Source organism: Carassius auratus, linkage group LG28B (genome assembly GCF_003368295.1).
Source record: "Carassius auratus strain Wakin linkage group LG28B, ASM336829v1, whole genome shotgun sequence".
NCBI lineage: Eukaryota > Metazoa > Chordata > Actinopteri > Cypriniformes > Cyprinidae > Carassius > Carassius auratus.
This window is the reverse complement of record NC_039293.1, coordinates 142552-165009: the sequence shown is the minus strand read 5'-3', so window position 1 is coordinate 165009 and position 22458 is coordinate 142552. Positions and strand designations below refer to the sequence as shown.

General features: G+C 36.2%; 1 protein-coding gene across 2 annotated transcripts; it reads left to right on the top strand.

Annotated features, from left to right (window-relative positions):
- Nucleotides 1-1983: 1983 nt before the first annotated feature.
- LOC113067625 (sarcalumenin-like) lies at nucleotides 1984-22156 on the top strand. Of its 2 annotated transcripts, XM_026239987.1 has the most exons (7): nucleotides 1984-2069; nucleotides 11562-11657; nucleotides 13246-13341; nucleotides 17848-17883; nucleotides 19583-19699; nucleotides 19786-20019; nucleotides 20190-22156. In XM_026239987.1, exons 1-7 carry the CDS (start codon nucleotides 2012-2014, stop codon nucleotides 20999-21001), a joined length of 1449 nt encoding a protein of 482 aa, XP_026095772.1. In that variant the 5' UTR covers nucleotides 1984-2011; the 3' UTR covers nucleotides 21002-22156. The 2 variants fall into 2 exon arrangements, with proteins under 2 accessions (XP_026095772.1, XP_026095773.1); XM_026239988.1 differs by lacking the exon at nucleotides 17848-17883.
- The last annotated feature ends 302 nt before the right edge of the window (nucleotides 22157-22458 follow it).

Below are 22458 nucleotides of genomic sequence, written 5' to 3'. Positions count from 1 at the left end.
GGAATCGTTTTAAATCTAAGAGTGACGTACAGCTGTGGCATTTGAATTGCACCTGGGTACCTCATAAATAGTATGACCAGCTCTGATTTATTTTGGGTATTATTGAAGTGTGTACTTGAGTAAACCCTGAGTACTCAAAGAACATTTTACAATTTCCTTGAAAATCTGACATATGATGTTGTTAAAGTATTTGGCGTATTTGGTGTTTTGGTCAGAACACCAGTGCGACATGACAAAAACAAAACCCATTACAAATTCAGTGGAGATATAATCACTGATTATAATGATTTATACTGTCATTTTATGCATTGCGTTGCATCGCGCATGTCTTCATTTGTGATCAGAGAAACAAGCGCAACTCCACACTGCTCAAAACTTGAGTTTGAATCATCAGTGGCAAATCCTTTAAATATGAAAATGTACTTACAGACTGAGAGTAAGAACAGCCGGCATTGTAGTCTTCTCTCCCAGGATCAGGAAACAGTCCTCTACAAAATGTGCTGCACACATCTTAATATTTGGTTTGAAGTGTTCTGGAACAGTGTTATAAATGCAACTTAAACATTGATTTCTAGTTATTTCCTTTTTTCGAAGGCCAAAAAAATTATTTTCCCTTTCACAACAAAAAAAATGCATCTCCACAACATGGCGGCTGCAACAGCAAGAATTAAAGTTATACTGCTTTTCTTTGCGTGAACATTCAGGCAGCGCTATGCAAATCTTCCCACATCGTGATGTAGACATGTGGGGGCGTGTTTAAATTAGATGTTTTAGGAGGGCGTGGACAAATCTTCATTTTTATAAAGCATAGCTCTTTTGGTTTGAGACTTTATTCTTTGCAACTTTAGGGGTTTTATCTATTCACAAACTGCTTTTAACACTCCAAAGAGACTGGAAAACAGTAAAGCGACTGTCAAGGAGAAGTAAATGGTTTAATACTACAAAAGATTTACCTGAATTTTCAAACAATTAAGTAAATTCAAAATTAGACTGTGTATCATCACCTGGCACCAATTTAAAAGCTCATGAAAAGTCATACGTTCAGGTGGCTAACCTCCAAGATTTGTATTTGTTCCTTGAAATATATATATTTTTCTTGTCAAATATAGTCCTAACTAGAACACAAATTTGGTACAGCACGCAAAGTTATATAGAAACTTGATTTCGTCATGGTATCCCAAAACAATTTAACTGCAACTTCATTCACAATTCTGACATTTTTTCTCACAATTCTGAGTTCTTGTCTCGTAATTCTGATAATCTTTTGAAATCCCAGATGCAACAGAAAACCCTAAACAACATTTTGTTTCACATTTGTCTTTTACAAGTGAATTTTTCCATAAACACTTTATAGTGTATTCACAGATTAATGAAGGGAGTTCATCTGTCTGTGAAGTGCTGGAGTCGGCTTCTGCTGTGTAATGATAAGACGTTAATCTCTGCTCTCCGAGGAAATGATGATGCTGACTTTTACACCTCATTGCCGACTGTCAACTCCTGTAATCCTATCCAGCACGACTGCTGGTGATTAACAGTGCGACTTGAGCCTGGGTTCAGGTTGAAGTTCATTAAATAGGACAATAGGTTTATAATAACCCACAAGCTTTTTGAAACCATACCATCAAGTAAATTCTTCATTAATTGTTATTTATTTTTTTTATCAAATACATTGAGGGTCTTTTTAAAAAAAAGTGGAATGCCGTGTCACAAATAGTGTTGTCTTGTCATACCTCTTGTACAGCATTCCTTCTCAGTTGACAAAATCAACACCATTTGAAGTACCAAAGCACTCTTGTGCTGGAGATGGTCGCACAGCCTTGATTTGAAGTCACTGCCATGATGGCTCTGCTGAAAGAGACAGTCAGCTGCTCGGGTGCGCCCTTTTCTGATACAGGACCAACCCCCTCCATGTAGTCCTTTCTGTAAGACCACCCTCTTGCTGGCGCCCTCTGACCTTATCAGCCCAGTATATATAGCTAGAGAGCCAACCAGAGGTCTCCTGGCAGCCAACATGAAGGTCTTAGTCTCGCTCTGCATTTTTGTGCCCCTGCTGGCACTGGCCACAGCAGGTAAGAGCGTTTTACAGTTTCCTCAGTTCACTAATATGGATCTGAGATGAGGTTTACTTTGTGAAGTCGTCAAGAGAGTACCATTTCCCATCTAGTGGTTTGAAAAGTTGTAGCAAGAAAACACTTGGATTCAAAGAGTGGTTGAAACTGAAAGTTGAAAGCAGGTTAAGGTTCTTGTGGTGCAATATGTTAGTCATTTTGATATGAAACTATAGGAAGTTTGAATGAATGAGCATGAAATAAGCATGCTTTATAACTGTGACGTTCACCGGCAGGAGATGGGCTATGTCACCATCTGCTGAGCTATTTAAACTCGAAGTGTTTAATAAAAACTCTGAACATGGAGGAGTTATCTTAGGACCTGGCATGTGCAGCTTAACAAAAAGTTGTCTGAATGCTAAATGAATCCTTTATCAATTAAATCTTGCGATATGTATTTCAATTTAAGCTTGTAGAATCTCTGAGTAGCTGATTGTGTCAAAGTGGGACAAACGGGTTTATTTTCGTTTGATAGACATTTCAATCCATGCATTGTGCGTCAGCTGTCGTGAGGCATGGCATCAGCTTATGGAAAGAGCTAGAGCCTTGGGATGACTGTTAACCAGTCACTCTGCTCCTGTTTCCAACTCTTCTTGAGTCCCAGAATGTCCCATGGTATATTGGTTTTATTGATTTGCCAGTGTGAGACAACTAAATCCAACCATTCTATTTCATTCAAGAAGGTCTTGCGCTTTAAACTCATGCTCTTGAAAATAAAGGTTCCTTACAGGCGTCAATTAACTATGAAGAACTTTTAAAATCCACAGAACCTTTCCATTCCATAAAAAAGGTTCTTTTATAGGAGAAAAAATGTTCTTCAAATTATTTTCAGAACTTCTTTTCACTGAAAAGTTCTTTGGGGAACCCAAAATGACACTGCAGCAAAAACATAATTTTAGAACCTTTATTTTTAAGAGTGTCAGCTATAAAAGTCCAGCTACTTCTGCTTTGGATGTGATTTCCAAGGGCTCTGGCAGCCGCCGTTACCCTTGTTCCGTCCTTGGGTTCCTCTCGAGCCCGACGTGGGCCTTCACGGGCTCAGGCTGCCGTCAGGTGTCTAAGATTGGAAGTTGTCCTGTAACTGGACACTGTCTACTATAGATTCCCCCAACGTCCTCTTCCTCTCTCCCCTCCCCTTCAGTCCGTGCTTGTCTTTGGATCCAGCATGCAGCTGCTGTCACCCTGACACAATCACAATTTATTTATTCCCAGCTACTGGCCATATAAGGACATGCATTATCTCAGCAGGAGGAGCCGCGGTGATCTATGCCAATCTTGCTGCATTAGTGTGTGTACAGCTAGAGAACTGAAATGCTAGTTGCCTCAAATGGACAACAATTGGATGATTTTAGTGCCATTGTTGAAAGACGTTAAAATGAGTGCTTATGCTTTTAAGCTTTAGTTGATTTATTGGTGAAAAGGAGTTTTCAGTATAATTATGGGCAGATAAAACTTTAAGAAATTTCCATGAGACTTGGCAATCTTCACTTCCCATTCATTATTGGCATCTATGGTTTCATGAAGAACCTTAAACATCCATGGAACCTTTCCATTCCAAGGAGTTCTTAATTGCAGGAAAAGTTCTTTAGGTTTTTTAAATTGTGAAAAAGAAACTAATAGGTTCTTTAGGGAGCCAAAAGTGGTTCTTCTATGACATCACTGTGAAGATTTTTGCAGGTCACTTTTCGCTAGGAAAACAAAACACATTTGGTCATATCCGATTGTTTTATACTGTCTTTCTCTTTGTAACAAGCATTATGATTTTGGCCTAAATTCCTCTTAAGAGTGGGGCATGGGTTCATTTATTAAATAATCTGGGTCCAGTTGTTATGTAGTAGGCCAAAGGTTTACGACCTTACGACCTGGCATCTGTTCGTCCTTCCTCACCTTCCTCCTGTTTAGCCACATCAAAATATCTTCTAGGTGACGAGTTTCCTTACCTAGGCATATTAGGATTTTGCAAGCGTGGTGCTTGGATGGAAATCCCGTAAAAATACAGTTCTTAGTGCAAAGAACATTTTGAAAGAATCTTTTTCCACTATAAAGAACCTTTCGTGGAATGTAAAGATTCCATGGATGGTCAAGGTTCTTCGTAGAGCCATCAATGCCAATAAAGAAGCTTTATTTTAAAGAGCAAACCATGAGTAATGGAGGAAGTCGTCCTTATTGACTTATACATCTGATATGGGTACTCGACCGCGAGTAAGGGCTCTCCCCACCTTTCAGCAATGTAGTACAGCAGGCATGCGGTGCCCCTGCTCTTAAGGGACTTCCCTCTGCTAGGAATTGTGGGACGGACAGCCAAATGCTTATTCCATAAAAAGGCCAATGGGACGTGGCTTTACAGAAATGAGTCATGCTTTCAATCCCCTTTACCACCTCGAGTCCATGTGATGTTCTTATGCCATCCTAACTATGATACCCATGATTCCTCTGCAGAATTACCACACTGATATGATCCCGGTTCTCGGATTCAAAAATGTGTCACTACCGTTTTGTCACGCTATTAAAAGCTTTTAAAGTATCAAACTAAAAACATGGGAATGGGAACTTCTGGAATCGATTTCTACTACAACATATTACTGTAATATTTTGGTCAGTATTGATCATGCTAGCATTCATTTAGATTTACCACCTCTTATGTTGACTTTAATGTATGTAGATGCTGTTAACTATTGAAGATACCCAATATCTTCATTAACTGCTCATTTTGGAAGTGTAGAATCACACTTCTGATTGACAGAAAAAGGCCAGTTAGACTCCGCCCCCTGGAGGCATGAGCCATTGTGGAGCTATTTCTGTCATCAACTGAGACCAGAACCTTGGCACCTGTTGCTATTTATGTCTCTGTGATTTGCCCCATAGATAGGTTAGACAGACAGATAGATTAATATTTGCAGGAATGCTCTGCTTTGTATATTATTATTCTTTTTATTATAAAGTATATTACAAGCATGTATTTTAAATAATTTATGTATGTATATAAATGTTGTTTTATGCTGAATTTAAGTAATATTTTTAATGCATTTTTTATTATAATTTGTAATTTGTATATATTTGTGTATAATATACTAATATATATATATATATATATATATATATATATATATATATATATATATATATATATATATATATATACACACACACACACACATATACATTTTAAATTAATATGGTAATCATAGTTTTATTGTCATTTAATAATATTATTTCCATTTCCATTATTTTTATGCTACATTTATTTTAAATAAGTAATTTTACACAATATTAATATTATGATCATGAAGTGTATTGAAATAACATTGCCGTTTTATACCATCATTGTACTGGACTTTTTTGTAAGGGCTTATATATAGATTGATTAACAGCATTTATGCTTCACAGTTTGTTTGTTTATATATTTATAATTTTTTTTATTTAATCCAGTATTTAGTTTTTTAGTTTTAATTGAAATGAAAATTTATGCAAAATTAAATTTATGCAATTTTATATAAGTATTAACATAAAAAAACTGTACTGATATACTGTAGGCCTAGACCATGGTTGTTTCATTTTTAATGTAATATATATATATATTTTTTTCTTTTTTTGTAAGGGCTGTAAAAGCATTTATAGTGAAGTTTAGCTGCTGATTTTGTGAAGTTTAGCTGCTGTGTAATGCTATACATTTAATCCCACAACAGCTTTGTTCTCTTGGAAATCCCTTGGCCCACGGTAAAGGTTGTGTATGCTCTCCCTCGCTGCCAGTAAATCCTGCGGGTTCAGACGGGCTCAAGGCTATCCCTAATCACCCTCACATTAATTCAATTTACCTCCTGCATCCGCCAGCACAACATGATCAGGGGCTTTTACCCTGATCCACCGGGGACGACACACCTATGGGCCACCGGAACAAAACTAGATCATTTACATGAAAGTTGCTAGTTAGAAAATGAATGCATTTTGTATTTATTGCCTACTGTGAGAAGCCTAAACGATCACCTGCTGCTTTTCAAGGATCTCCATCTGTGTTTATGCAATCATAAACATCGAGAGAGCCTAAACCGACCGTTATTTAAACACCTGTAAGGTCAGCAGATGATACTAAACCATGTTTCTTCACAAAAGTGCGCACATGTGTATTTGACCAATAAGCTGCAGTCTACAGCAGTCCGATGGCATTCCGGCAGGATGAGCGCTAGCAACAGCTGTGTTTTTTTCCAAAGCCTCTGTTGCTAGGAGACAGGCTCATTGGATGTCTGTAGACCCTGCGACAGATGCTGGCAGTTTGCGTATTTGTCCTTCCAGTGCGTACAGGGTTAAATTAAAGCTAACCCCCGTGGACTGACATTGTGCTCGGCTGAAGCGGATATATTTGTAATTGTGTTGGCGCTATATTAAGAACTGGAGCTGCTGTCGTTGCATACTGTGCACCCGAGGGCACAGAGTCTCTTTTGTGGAGATATTTCATAGATTTGATGTTGTGTGGATCTAAACTATGCCCACATGAGAATTAAACAGCCGTGATGTCCTCCTTAAGTTATTACAAGTTGCTTTCGTGACAAGTCATATATTTTGCATGGAGAAGGGAGTTTTTTTTTTATACAGTTTTAGTTTAACATTTGTTTATTTATTTATAATATATTTTTCCATATATTAAGTTTTACCATTAATTATTACTTCATTCATGCATGTATTCTTTCTTTCATTCATTTTATTATTATTGTTATAATTAATATTATTCATTTTGCAGATACTAAAAAAAAAGCATAAAGTGGTTTCCTTTCCTATTTTTAACATTTATTATGTAATTTTTACAAACTGTCTCTATACCTGTGTGTTTCACACTAGGACATTAGCCATTAAAACCCCACACAGTTCACAGGTCCTCCATTTAAACTGCACACCTCGCCGCTAACCTTTCGCCATTTTAGCGCCATGCTGAGCTCAACATTACAGGGCTGTATTTTTAGCAGCTTGACTTGGCTCGTGTCGGCTGAGCACTTGTATGCTTTAACTAGCACATTGTGTCATTACAACAGGCCTGCAGTCTCTGCACTGAAAGCCCATCTGCTCTCAACAGTATGGCAGTGCGTTCAGTGGGGCGAGTCCTCAGCAGGCTTGAGAAACATGTCAATGTTGAGCTGCAGAATTTGACTGCAGCGAGCTGTTGTACAGTCTACAAAAGAAGAAATATATATATATATATATATATATATATATATATATATATATAACACAACACAAAGGGCAGGACATTTGTTAACCACCTCCAAGCCAGTTTATGTAAGCTACCTTAGCTAAAGATTTTTTAAAATACATTTATTCAGCAAAGACGCATTAAACAGATCAAAAGTGACAGTAATGTTACAGAAGATTTCTATTCTAAATAAATACAGTTTTTTTGGACATTCTGATCATCAGATGATTGATGAATAAATATCTCAGTTTGTTCAAAAATATTAAGCGGCACAACATTTTCAACAGTACAGAAATGTTTCTTGGAGTAATTATATTGAAAATTCAGATTTGAATCTGAATATATAAAAAAAACGGGTATTTTGAATTGTAACATTACTTTTTACTGTATTCTTGATCAAACAAATGCTGCCTTGGTGAGAAAAACATACTTATTTCAAAAACATTAATAAGCTTTAACTTAGCTTTTTATTTATTTATTTATTATTGTTTATTTGCCATTTATCTATTAACAGATTTTTACCATGGCTTTTTTATTTTTGTTTACATTTATTTTTAATTTAGTTATTAACATTTAGTTTTTTTTTTAGCATTTATTTGTTTGTTCATTAATTGTTGATTACAATTTTTTCCATATATGCAAATAATTTAGCATTGATACATATAGGTAACCTATATATATCTTTTCTTTGTATAGATAGACAGACGACAGAGATAGATATACATACAGACATACAAATATAGACAGACAGACAGAGAGACAGACAGACAGGCCGGCTGAAAGACAGACAGACATATAGACATGTAGACAGACAGACAGATTGTCAGACAGACAGACAGACAGTCAGACAGACAGAAAGACATACAGGCAGACAGAGAGACAGACAGACAGGCCGGCTGAAAGACAGACAGACATATAGACATGTAGACAGACAGACAGACAGATTGTCAGACAGACAGACAGAAAGAAAAATAAACAGGCAGACAGACATATAGACATGTAGACAGACAGACAGACATATAGACATGTTGACAGACAGACAGACAGACATATATACATGTTGACAGACAGACAGACAGACAGACAGACATATAGACATGTAGACAGACAGACAGACATATAGACATGTTGACAGACAGACAGACAGACAGACATATAGACATGTTGACAGACAGACAGACAGACAGACATACTTATAGACATGTAGACAGACAGACAGACATATAGACATGTAGACAGACAGACAGACATATAGACATGTTGACAGACAGACAGACAGACAGACATACTTATAGACATGTAGACAGACAGACAGACATATAGACAGACAGACATGTAGACAGAGACTTATAGACATGTAGACAGACAGACAGACATACTTATAGACATGTAGACAGACAGACAGACATATAGACATGTAGACAGACAGACATGTAGACAGACAGACAGACATATAGACATGTAGACAGACAGACAGACAGACTTATAGACATGTAGACAGACAGACAGACAGACAGACATATAGACATGTAGACAGACAGACATGTAGACAGACAGACAGACATATAGACACGTTGACAGACAGACAGACAGACAGACAGATAGACATACTTATAGACATGTAGACAGACAGACAGACATATAGACATGTAGACAGACAGACAGACATATAGACATGTTGACAGACAGACAGACAGACAGACAGACAGACAGACATACTTATAGACATGTAGACAGACAGACAGACATGTAGACAGACAGACAGACATATAGACAGACAGACATGTAGACAGAGACTTATAGACATGTAGACAGACAGACAGACAGACAGACAGACAGACAGACAGACAGACCTATAGACATGTAGACAGACAGACAGACAGACAGACAGATAGAGACAGACAGACAGACAGACATATAGACATGTAGACAGACAGACAGACAGACAGACCTACCTATAGACATGTAGACAGACAGACAGACAGACAGATAGAGACAGACAGACAGACAGACAGATAGAGACAGACAGACAGACAGACAGATAGAGACAGACAGACAGACAGACAGACAGACAGACATATAGAAATGTAGATAGACATGTAGACAGACAGACAGAAAATAACAATATTTAACAATAATTTTTCAACCAATTAAATGTTTTGTCTGAATTTCAGTTCATATGACTTCTTCCTTGCATTTTAATTTAAACTTCAATGCGGTTATGTTCAATTAAAATTCACTTGGTCATAGCAAACAATGTGAACCCTTGGCTGTTTGGTCAGCCTTAGTTGAACTCTATAATCTAAAGACGTAGGAAAGATGTAAACAGATGTCAGGCTCTTCAGAAACCTGGCTGGCCTACATTCACAGATGGCTTTTTTGTTTGTGCTGATGCAGGTTGATTAAGCATATATTACTTGAGCTGTCAGTTATTTCAGTCTGCAGCCAACGAAGAAAGCTAACGGATGCCCAAGCAAGTTTCAGATAAGCAATTAAATGCCAAGGGACACCTGAGAACAAGATAAATACGTCGTTTAGCAGCTTGGGCCACGAGAAGGATTGTGGGAAGGGATGACAGATGAGCTGGACTGCATGCAGACAAGCCAAACTTCACTTCTAGTGCTTTCCAGGCAACACCATAGCAGCAAGTTCACTACACTGTATGCTGAATGAAGATTTTTAATGTTTTGTCTCTTTAGTCCCTTATGCTCACCAAAGCTGTCACAGATACCGTCACTTTTGATCAATTTAAAGCATGTCTTCTTATGCAAGTAATGCCAGCACATCAATTTATACTCCAACAAGAAATGATATGATAAAATATGGTGCTTTAAAAGATGCCATGCATGATGTATGGCAATACTAGGATTTTTAGGCATCCTGAGGAAAATCTTTATTTGTTCTGCTGGTAAACTTGCATAGAAAACAGTATAAAGCAGAAGTGATGCAGTGTGTTGTTGGGTGAATAAGGGCAGCTGCCAACTGCTGGATATATTTAGGGTTTGTTATCTCTCTTATCAGCATACAATCCAACCATTTGGTAGCCATGTGTCCATCACTGAAGCTCCAGCTTGTTATGAAACCAGGGAGTCCCCGTATACACCAACACCGTTGTGTTATGAAACCAAGGCCACATTACACTTGACCATTGGCTGTTGGCTGGTTTTATTTTTAGATTTAATACTCTAAAATAAGACGGATGATTGTTGATAACTTTTACATTACACTTTATGAACTCTCTATTCATCAGTAAACCTTGAAACAATGCATCACGGTCTCCGCAAAAATATGAAGCAGCACCACTGATAATAATGAGAAATGCTTCTTGAGCGGCACATAATGCTTTGATTTAAGTTTTTACATTTGATACTTTAAGCATAAGTCTGATCAAATAGTCAAAACGAAACGGAAATGCAATCATAAACAGGATACGTAATGGATGTTATTGTGGTTCTCTCATCTCCTTCCTCCAAAAGAGACGTCGTGCTGTTAATATATGAAGAACTTGTAATGTATGGCAGCGCTGCTAAATATAAATATGAAGGCACGGTGTCTTCCCATTAGACTCTATTAATGTCTTGGGTCTTGATAACAGCAGCCTGGCAGGAATTGCTCTGAGGCATTGTGGGTAAATATCTATGAACAGAGGAGGGACGATTGTGGCAGGAATATCAATAGTCTGACATCAATAGTTCAACAATGCCCCGATGAGAAGTGTGCTAGACAAATGTCGACAGCAAATAAATGTATTCATAACAGCTAAGATAAAGCTACAAATACTATTGCTTATGTGAATTATTAAACTTGTGTTACGGACATGAATGATAACTCAAATTGTTGTATTTCTAGACCTCTGCGTATAGTAACATTTCAGACTTGTAATATAGATAAGGTATAACACCACTTTTTAATACTATAAGCCTATCTTTGTTGTTATAGTTATGGTCCTTGATGTGAAGAGACATTTGTTTTTATGTGTATTTGAAGACAAATTACTACAGTCTGGGCCAGTCATGCACATTTGGTCATTAGACTTTTTACAAGGTGTTTTAAAGTCTGTAAAACTCTTTGTAAATCCAGGTTTATCCATCCAGAAAGCACACAAATAACAGATAGCTCGTCGATGGGCCTTGGCAAAGACTAAAAGGACTGTTTTATCACAGGATACTAATCGCAGAGACCTCAGGAAGACCTGCTGCAGTGAATCATGGGCAAGATTTCCTCAGGCTTGGAAGGAAGTTTTAATGTGTGTGCTTTTGGTTTCTCTGCAGAGGAGGAAGCCGTCCTGGAATCCATCCTGAGAGACAGATCTCACATCGAGGAGACTCTGAGGCTCGCCGCGGATGAGAAAGCTGGAGATTATGCTGGTGAGCACATGACACACACACATGAACTTATCGTTTCGTTTCAGTTTACAGGCCTTGTACCCAGTGCTAGCAGGTGAATGTTGCCTTTAAACCTGGGTTAAGCAACGTTTCACACTAGCATGCTGTTAAGAAACAGCTTAACCATCTTGGACTGGTTTGAAACCAAGAGTTGATCCACTTTTCAAAGCCATAGGATGTGGCGCTAGCAAAAGTTCTTCCTCATAATATGTAAAATGTTATTTACACAGCTTGAGAAAAATATTTAAAGAAATTAAGTCATTTCTGTGTGTGACAATTATGCTAAAGCCAAAAGAAATTATTAGTTTTTATATATATATATATATATATATATATATATATATATATATATATATATATATATATAATATTTATAGCCATTATTAGAGTCAAGTTAGCTATGTAAACTTGGAAAGAAGCATTTTCCATTTCAATTTATTCTCCATAAATACGATGTCTTATGATTTTTATAAGTATGAAACTATAATGTTATTGAATTCTTTAAGTGGGTTTAGAAATCAACCATTTTATTTTATTAATAAAAACTATATTTTAATATAAATATTAACATATTCTAATATATTATGAAGTGATATCGTAACTCGATATCGATATCGATATCGTTTACTAAAGCTATTAAAAATACTTTTCATTGATTGAATTTAATATAAATATCAGATGAAAAATTTCATAAATAAAAAATTATCTTGGCAACTACATAAAATGTAAAAAAAAAAGTGTTTATGTATTAAAAATCACTGAAAATAAAACTTTTATATATATATATATATATATATATATATATATATATATATATATATATATTATTTTTTATTTATTTTGATTTGTTTTTTTCTAGTGATTTTATTACACACACACACACACATACACACACACACACACACACACACACATATATATATATATATATATATATATATATATATATATATATATATATATATATATATATATATATCACATAACATGGCTAAATCTTAAATAATAATTCTAGCAGAAAATACCGTTAAAAAAAAAACGAAATCAAATAAATGAATAAATAAAGTATGCTTATAGTATTTAAATATATACTCTAATAAATGCTATAATCAGCAAGTCAGCTTATGTAAGTTATGGCAACATTAATTCTGTCTGTTGAGGCAAAATCTTAAGTAACTATCATATTATTTGTTTTTACAGTCACAGCAGTAATAATCTGGCTCAAATCAAAAAGCTGAAGTAGTTTGTGAGCAGCTTGTATTTCGTGAAGCATGAAATCATAATGAGTCATTGCTGCTTGTGGATTGAACTGGTCATAAAAGTTAACAATGGATTATTCAGTCCATATGCCACATCAGCTACCAGGAGAAAGTTTATATCTGACTCAAACTGAACTACTACCTCAGAAAGGCACGTCAATGTTTTGGTTTGTTTACAGGACGGTCTCCTCTCATTTCCTTCCCAAAGGCTTTATCCACAACACCATCTGCAGTCTTTCCTCTCTGCGCTCGGCCTCTGTGTCTTGTGCTGGATGTCATACTCTCTGTTTGTTCTCTGTTTCATCTTTCAGCTGCTCTTCAGAGGCTGAGGAAGATCTACCACAACTCCATCAGGCCCATGGAGCAGGCCTACAAGTACAATGAGCTGAGACAGCATGAGATCTCAGGTACCGTCAGTGTTTGTCCACTCGCAGAAAGCATTTAGCTCTCAGTTTAAGATGGATTTGAACTGCATGTGAAATGTTCACATAAACGAATAAACTGTGGTGCGATGCATATTTGTCAGTCATACATAAAAGTAACAGGTAAGAAACAGGTTTCTGAAAATTTCTGCACTCAAAATCAAATAGATGCAAATCGTAAATAATAAACTATGCCATGATTTATCTAAATAATTATTGTTTTCCAAATGCATTTATTTAAATTGCATAGCATCAGAATTATTACAGTAAACCATAAAATATACTTTAAATAAATCTTAACTATATATATATATAAACAAACCTTTGCTTGTTGCCAAGGATGCATTTTTTGTTTTTATTTAACTTGATGTTCTACAACATTTTTTTAAAATAATTAAAACAAGTTAAATAAAAAGAAAGTAGTAAAAATGGCAACAAAAAAAAACTTTAACTAAAATTTAAATAAATTAAAATTAAATAATTTTTTACAACAAATTACAAAAACTTCAGCTGATAATAAAATAAAAACTGAAAATGTATATGAAATAAAAATCTATAAAAACTGTAGATAAACAAAAAAATAAATTACTAATTAGTAATTTTTTTTAACGTTTTAACAAAATAAAAACGTCAAATAAATTAACAAATTAAATTTATTCAGTTAAGAAGTATGAACATGCAAATTTGGCTAAAGCTTATGGAACAAGCAATATTTAATTAGTTAAAATATATGAGATTGAATGAAGTAAAAATTAATAAGGTATATAGACATACAAAAAATATATATATCAAAAACTAATAAACATTACAACACACACACATATTAAAACCTTAACTAAAATTAAAATGAAAACTCATTCAAAATGTTAATACAAATTATAATAGGACTAAAATAATACTGTTTTGAATCATCACAAATCTGTTGAATCTAAAATGTAATTTAGTGTGAAGATGGCTGAAATATGTCTATAGCTGTGGAACAAGCAATATTCAATTAGTTACAATGTGTGAGATTATTGCATTATTTATTGCATTATTTATGACACAAACCAGTTACAGAATTCTTTATAGACTTCTTTATAGACACGTTCAGTTTATTAGTTTGTCAAAACTGTCTAATCCAAATCGATGGACATTTCATATGCAAACACATAAATCTTTAACTTGGGCTAAAAATATTGATTGCAAATATGATTGCTTATTCATCTCCATTATCTCATTCTCCATCATCCAAACCATCCCACTGTGCATTAAAGCTGCCATCATCATATTCATAAGGAAGAACCCAAGGCTGCTGTGTCAAACTTCAATACCTTTAATAAAATACTAATGAACTCGTTTATAAATATGATTTTGAATGACCTGTCCTAAACTTGGGCTGTTTGTGTCCCCAGCCCAGTAATTTACTGTTGCTCGCAGCTTTATTCAATCATCACTTTGTGTTTGACGTGTGCAACAGTTGAGTATTTCATTTCACTCACAAAGTTCAGATACATCAGGGCTCTAGACAACCAACTGCAGGATTAATGGAGGATGAAGGCTTTTCTTCGTTGGTGTATCCGAGTTTCGGGGCTTCTTTGAGCCGACACATGTGCGCTTCGTCATTCCACACAGCTGTAGCACTGGTGCTCGTCCAAGGGGGGCCAGAAAACAGAGGAAGAAAGAAAGAGAGAGAGAGAGAGAGTTAAAATAGAAAACACAAGGCTGTCTTATTGCTGCCAGAGGAGCGAAGCCTCCATCTGAAAGCAATCAAGAGTTTCTCAACAGCCCTGGCTTTATATAAGACCTCGATGTGCTCCAGTCCTCACAAGTCTGCACTAAATTCTCATGAATACACATGAACTATCCTCTGTGCAGCGTCTCTCTGTTTTTAATTATTTATGCACTAATACCTTATAAAAGAGGAGCTTCTTCAGGCAGAAACAGTGCTTTGGGATTGAACTGAACTTTGGACGATTTGACTTTCAGCAAGACTTCACGACTTCTCACAAACAATAATAAGTGTGAGAGTTGATCAACTTTTACACTTAGAGCGAACACTTATATCACTTTTACTAAATAGGTTAGGCCATGTTTTAAAAAGTGATGTTATTAGACCTTTAATTTCAGAATGTTGCATAATGTTACCTTTAGTTATTAGACTTTATAATTTGTATTTATTTATTTATAACAGTACACTTTTTGTTGTTGTTGTTGTTGGCGATAATATTAAAACCCAATGGTTTTTTATGACATTTTCATAATCTGTATATTCAATCAAATTTATGATGAATTTAAATATTTAAACCTTTAAATGGACAATTACACGAAATATTATTTTAGCTTTGTTATAGTATGCTTTTAGATGCATTTATCTTTTGACTTTCAACAATATTTCACAACTTTTACTAAATATTTCAAGTAATAAGTGACAAATGTTTTTTTATTATTTATATATTTAATTTATGATTTGTCCTAATATATATTACTATTTTCTGTCATGTATTTATTTATAAATATTTGTTGGTCATAACATTAAAACACACCCAGTAGTTATTTTGATTTGCTCATAATCTGTATGGCGTTTAATAAGATGAATTATGCATTTTGCATAATTTGCATATTACAAAGACACAATCTAAAAACATAATTTTGTTTGTATTTTATTATGCTTCCAGATGAGCCTTTGACTTCTTTTTTTTTTTTTTTCTGCCAGCAATATTTTCTAAATTATTTATTTATATATTTATTTACACAACAATTTTTTTTTGGTGAAAACATCAGCACAGAAACATTATTTAGTGTATCTTATATTATGTTTTTAATATGAGGAAGTTTTATTTTGTTAAAAGCAAGGCCCACATTTGAACCCATTGAAGAGATTTACCTGTTCCCTCAGTCTGAGTGTGAAAAAGAGACGGCGAGTTCTTCTTCTTCTCCTAAAGCTGTTGGGTGTACTGTATGTAGGTTGTGTCCTCTGAAGGGTGACTTTGAGAGTATTGAGTGTCCTGCTAACCTCTGACTGAACACTGGTACCCAGCCTGCCCCCTTGTGGTTCAGCATGGTATTTAACCCCTACACTCACCACAATAACGCAGAACTGACCTGACACTTGTAAGGGAGTAGAAAGAAGCTGAAACAAGCTATCAAACATCATCTGAGCGTGAGCCAGTGAGATCGAAATAAGAAAATGTGTCCTAAACCATCACACCACAATATGAGCACATACTGCCACGATGCAGGGGCTTCTGGGTACAAGCATGGGATTTACACTATTTGTATATTTATTTTATTTTATTGCTTAAAACAATTTAGTGAGGTATTTATTTATTTAACTGAATTAATCTTTTAAGTACATTTATCTTGTTAAAAATATAATTAGATTGAATCTTAGAACCTCAGATCATATTTCACCCCAAAATCAAGTGAAAAAAAAAAGGATTTTGCCAAAAGAAAATGAAGCTTATTTTAATGTTTTAATTAATTATTTAAAATCTTATTTTAGGATTTTTTTTCTTATTTGTGTATCTATCTATATCTATCTATCTATCTATCTATCTATCTATCTATATATATATATATATATATATATATATATATATATATATATATATATATATATATATATATATATATATATATATATATATATATATATATATATCGCTTTATTTTGATGAACAATGTCCATCACTGTTGTGTAAAATATTTTATTCCCATTCCTGTAAAACTGTAAAAATATATTATTAGTATTTTTTCATCAATAAATACTACATTATTAAGTTTTTCTTAGTAAATTTTACACACATTTATAAAGGAATGTGAAGTAACAAATTCAATTCAATGTAAAATTTGGATGTTAAAAAACAAAACAAATTTAAATTTTCATTTTATAAGACGCGTAATCTTTGTGTGAAAAATCATATAAATGCTTAATATAAATGAAAATGATTCGATATGTAATCTTAACATAAAAATAAAGAGACTGAGATTTTTTTTTACATAGCAGTAATATTGTATAATATACAATATATAAATATATAATTGTTATAACTTGGGGTTTAAGTTTAAAACAAGATAAACATATTAATTTGTTCTTTTATTTATCCTTTATTTATAAGGTTTTCCGAGATCAACCCATTTATATGTTACATTTACATATAAACATTATACATTTTATTATACATTGATATATATATATATATATATATATATATATATATATATATATATATATATATATATATATATATATATATATATATATATGTATTACATTTATTTATAAGAATAGGATTTGTTGCAGTGTGTGTTCAACCTCTTCTAGAAATCACTGTATCTGGACGAGCATCGATCTTCATCCACACACATTTCAGCTCATCACCGCTTCACAGGAAAAGTGTCCCTTTCTGTCCTCCCCCTTCACATTCTCCTCTCTTCCTCCTCTGCCTGCACTTTTCCTCACACTTGTCATTTTCATCCCTCTCTCCTCCATCACCCGTCACTAAACAGCCTATCCTGGACGCACACTGGGGGATTCTGCCACAGGTGGGTATGTGGGTATGACGGGGCGCTTCACTGCATGCCTCTGCCTGCGTCTCTGACCCCCGCCAGCTAGCGCTAGCTCATCTGCCCAATTACCATCAGCACTGATCGAGCACTAATTACAAAGTGCCATTATATGTCAGCATCTGGCATTGCTCAGTCGACAGTCAGCCACTGCAAAGAGCCAAACTCTATCGGAGAATATTAAATTAACTGCTTCAAGTCATCCAGTGCAACAGTTCAACCAGCGGATAGGTTTGGTTCAGCTGTTTCTATTCATCCAACTAATCAAATCGTCTAAATGAACTAATTCTGAACACTAATCGAAGTCTTTGTTTATGAGGATCATCTGATTGTAAGACTATGTTCACTGTATAAAGACGATAAAAGTGTGGGTTGCATGTTTTATAGAATGGTGTGTGCAATAAACAATGCTTGCCAATTAATCATGATGCATCTGTTACAAAAGTACAGATAAAAAAAGAAATAAATTAATAGTTTTATTCAGTAAGGATGCATTAAATTGATTTGCATCATATTAAATATATAGCATCTCCTCTGGCTAAAGCAGTGTTGGTTGCATGTGCAGGCCTTGCATGACCATATGAGCAAGTTACTTGTCATATGTTGGATACTTATATCCAAACTGACTTGCACTAAATGAAATAAAGATCCAACGCTCTTAAAAATAAAGGTTCCAAAAGGGAGTTTCCGATATAACCATTTTAGGTTCCGCAAAGAACCTTCCAGCTGTTAAAAGAGACATTTTTTCTTAGTGTGAAGAACATTTGAATCATCTCAAGAACCTGCATTTGAAAGGTTCCTGGGATGTTAAAGGTTCCATCAATAAAGAACCTTTATATTTTAAAGTATAGAGTCTCATGTTGTGTCTGAAGGTTTGACGGTGGTCTTTATTGTGACTGGGTTCTTCTGAGCTGCTATCGAGCTTCTCGACCTCGATCTGGAGGGGCCTTGAAATGTACTGTGTTCAACAACAACAAAAAGACCATATAAAGAAGATAATCTAATTGAAAGACTTGTTTTGTGTTTCTTAATGATTCTGACTAATGCTGACACTCAATGCATGGCGCATTCATCACTCATTATGATCGCTGTTTCTGCTGGCTCTTCCAAAAATGTGCACCCCAGTGTGATGGTACTTTACTTTCTGTGGTCTGAGGTGAACGACGAAACCCAGTTAATCAGCAATAAGTATAAGCAACAAGCACCAGGAAAAACCCTCGCAACATCATCTCCCCTTTAACAGATGGAGACAAAAGTTTTCAATAATGACCAGTTCATTACTGAATATTTAAAATCATACACTCATAAAAATAAAGGTTCTAAAATGGGGTTCTGCAGTGATGCAAAAAAACATTTTTGGTTCCTCAAAGAACCTTTTAATGAACAGTTCTGAAAAACCGAAATAATATTTTTCCACTCTAAAGAAACTTTTGTGGAAAGAAAAGTTTCTGTGGGTGTTTTAGGAACCATCGATGCCTATTAGGGACCTTTATTTTATACTCTTAAGTGCATTAATATTATGATTTCCATTTGCTTTATCAAAGAGAAAAAGGGCTTTTTCATTCATGCTAGATCTTGAAATGTGGTTCTTGCCCGTAGTCTCAAATGTTTTAATAGTAAATGCCATCGTCCCCTCTCTCTCTTTCTCTCTCTCTCTCTCTCTCTCTCTCTCAAACAGATGGAGAAATCACCTCCAAACCCATGGTGCTGTTCCTCGGACCCTGGAGCGTGGGCAAGTCCTCCATGATCAACTACCTGTTGGGTTTGCTGGACACTCCATACCAGCTATACACAGGTAAACTGTGGTCTGTGCTGCTTGTCAAGTGGTTTTCGGTATTAAAGTACTTTATTACAAATGTGCATCATCTTCTGTTCATCCAGGTGCTGAGCCCACTACCTCAGAGTTTACCGTCATCATGCACGGCGAGAAGATCCGCACCGTGGAGGGCATCGTCATGGCTGCCGACAGCTCTCGCTCCTTCTCCCCGCTGGAGAAGTTTGGCCAGAACTTTTTGGAGAAGCTGGTTGGCATCGAGATGCCCCACAAGCTCCTGGAGAGGGTCACATTCGTGGACACGCCTGGAATCATCGAGAACCGCAAACAGCAGGAGAGAGGTACAAACTTCTCCATCATCACCACTGATTTCTGTAATATCATGGTTCGTATGGGTCCTTAAAACCCCAAATTACTGATTTGAAAAAACTAAATCCTCCAGATACCCTGTATTTAACATCTCAATTTATGAATAATAATTATTTTTTTATATTTCTTGTCCCACTTCAAGGTTACCCATTCAACGACGTGTGCCAGTGGTTTATCGATCGCGCCGACCTCATTTTCGTGGTTTTTGATCCCACCAAACTGGACGTCGGTCTCGAGTTGGAGATGCTCTTCCGGCAGCTGAAAGGTCGGGAGTCCCAGATCCGTATCATCCTCAATAAAGCCGACAGCTTGGCGACCCAGGACCTCATGCGCGTCTACGGCGCCCTCTTCTGGAGCCTGGCGCCCCTCATTAACGTAACCGAGCCCCCGCGCGTCTACGTCAGCTCCTTCTGGCCCTACGACTACGCACCGGACACCAGCCGCGAACTCTTCAAACGTGAGGAAATATCCTTGCTGGAAGATCTGAACCAAGTGATCGAGAACCGTCTGGAGAACAAAATCGCGTTCATCCGCCAACACGGCATCCGCGTTCGCATTCACGCCCTCCTGGTGGACCGCTATGTTCAGACCTTCAAGGAGAAGATGAGCTTCTTCAGTGACCCCGAACTGGTCTTCAAGGAGATTGTGGACGATCCCGACAAGTTCTTCATTTTTAAATCCATCCTGGCCAAAACCAACGTCAGCAAGTTCGACCTGCCCAACCGAGACGCTTACCGCGATTTCTTCGGTATTAACCCAGTGAGCAGTTTTAAGCAACTGTCGGCCCAGTGCTCCTACATGGGTGGTTGTCTACTGGAGAAGATCGAGCGTGCCATCACCCACGAGCTGCCCTCTCTGCTCGGCAGCATCAACTCCGGCAAGAACCCGACCCTGTCCTCCTGCGAGGTCACCGGCTGCGGGGAAAAGCCCAAGAACCGCTACCGGCGAAACTGAGAGAAGAAAACCAGGTGGGAGGGAGGCCGAGGAGGAGGACGAGTGAACGAAAGGAGGAACGGTGGAGCGAACAAACCGAGGAGGAGCAGTGGAGCTAATCCTGTTCCTGCCACGGGTCCGTTTGAGTCAATGGAGACGGATCTCACGGGACTTTGTTTTTTTGCGTGAAGAGGTTGTGTTTGGGGATATTTGAGGGTGGGGGATTCTGGGACGGGGTGGAGGGAGGTTCTTGTGAAATCTTGAGGCGGAGTTTCTTGTGAATGCGAGGAGAGCGCGCCAAAATAACTCTCCTCTCTTTCCGCACTACTTTTATAAACTGTCTGCAGTTTTGGAGGGAAAAATGTGTACGCATGGAAAACAAAAATGGCTGACACACACTTAAAAAAATGTAAAAAATTGCAAAAATAAAATATCCTGAGACTGAAAATGGGTATCAGCTGCCTTAAATGTGAACAGTGATTCAATTGTCATGTTTTAAACTTACTGAATCAGTTCCCAGTTGTGCGATTTTCCACCGTCTTTTGGGGTTGATAGTTCACTTTTATAGGTTATAGTAACAATGGATGATCATTTTTTTCTTCAGACTGATAAGCTACTAGCATTTTTACACTGCATGTTATGATAAATATCAGTTTGTTTCTTTCACATTTCCACTTATCCACGTTGTATACCACAATAAAAAATGATCTACACTCTTCAAAATAAAGGTTCTGAAAGGAGGTTTTCACAGCAATGTGATAGATGTGGTCTATTAGGGCTTCTTCAATGAACTTGCAAAGGAATAGTTCACCCAATAATTTGAAAATCTTATTTCTTTATATTATTTCTTAATATTTCTTTAACTGAACTGTTCTTTCTTAGTGTAACATTTTAACAAACGGTTCTTAAAGGTTCTTCACGGAACCTTCGATGCCAAAACAGAACCTTCATTTTTAAAAATGTATTTAAAATTCCACAACTAATAGCCAGGTCTTATGTAATGGTTGGGGTTTTGTGTGGAAATAATTGCATTAATCTAGATATCTAGATAGATGTTACCTCAGAAAGCTGCCTTTTTATGAGCTTTATGGGATGTATGGTAGCCAACAGTGAACATAGTACAAACAGTGCAGTTCTGTGGGAGCGACAAAACTGCAATAAAGTGTTGTTAACCAAGCTGTCTGTTTTTTTGGAGTTGGGTCGTGGGGGTTAATAGACTCGGATCTCTTCAGCTTTCTATTGTCTTTCTTTCTGTATCTATTCCCTGTTAAGTATCAAGGTCACTCTTTGTTCCCACCTCCAAAAATAGACTCAAGATGAACCGTGGTGTCGCTGTCAGATTTAGATGTTAACCGCAGGTAAGTGCTGAAAGATGTATAGTCAGCTGTATATTGCAGGTGTGTTTTCTGAGGCAGGTGGGAGACCACAGGGGTTGTCGTAAATATAGCAAGTCCATTAAAACACACAGTGGAAGTGAA

Bases quoted from the DNA above. Each gene is read 5' to 3' on its own strand.
- LOC113067625 (XM_026239987.1), top strand. From the start codon at position 2,012: ATGAAGGTCTTAGTCTCGCTCTGCATTTTTGTGCCCCTGCTGGCACTG. The intron at 19,700-19,785 runs GTAAACTGTGGT...CTGTTCATCCAG, and splicing joins TCCATACCAGCTATACACAG to GTGCTGAGCCCACTACCTCA. The intron at 20,020-20,189 runs GTACAAACTTCT...TCCCACTTCAAG, and splicing joins CCGCAAACAGCAGGAGAGAG to GTTACCCATTCAACGACGTG.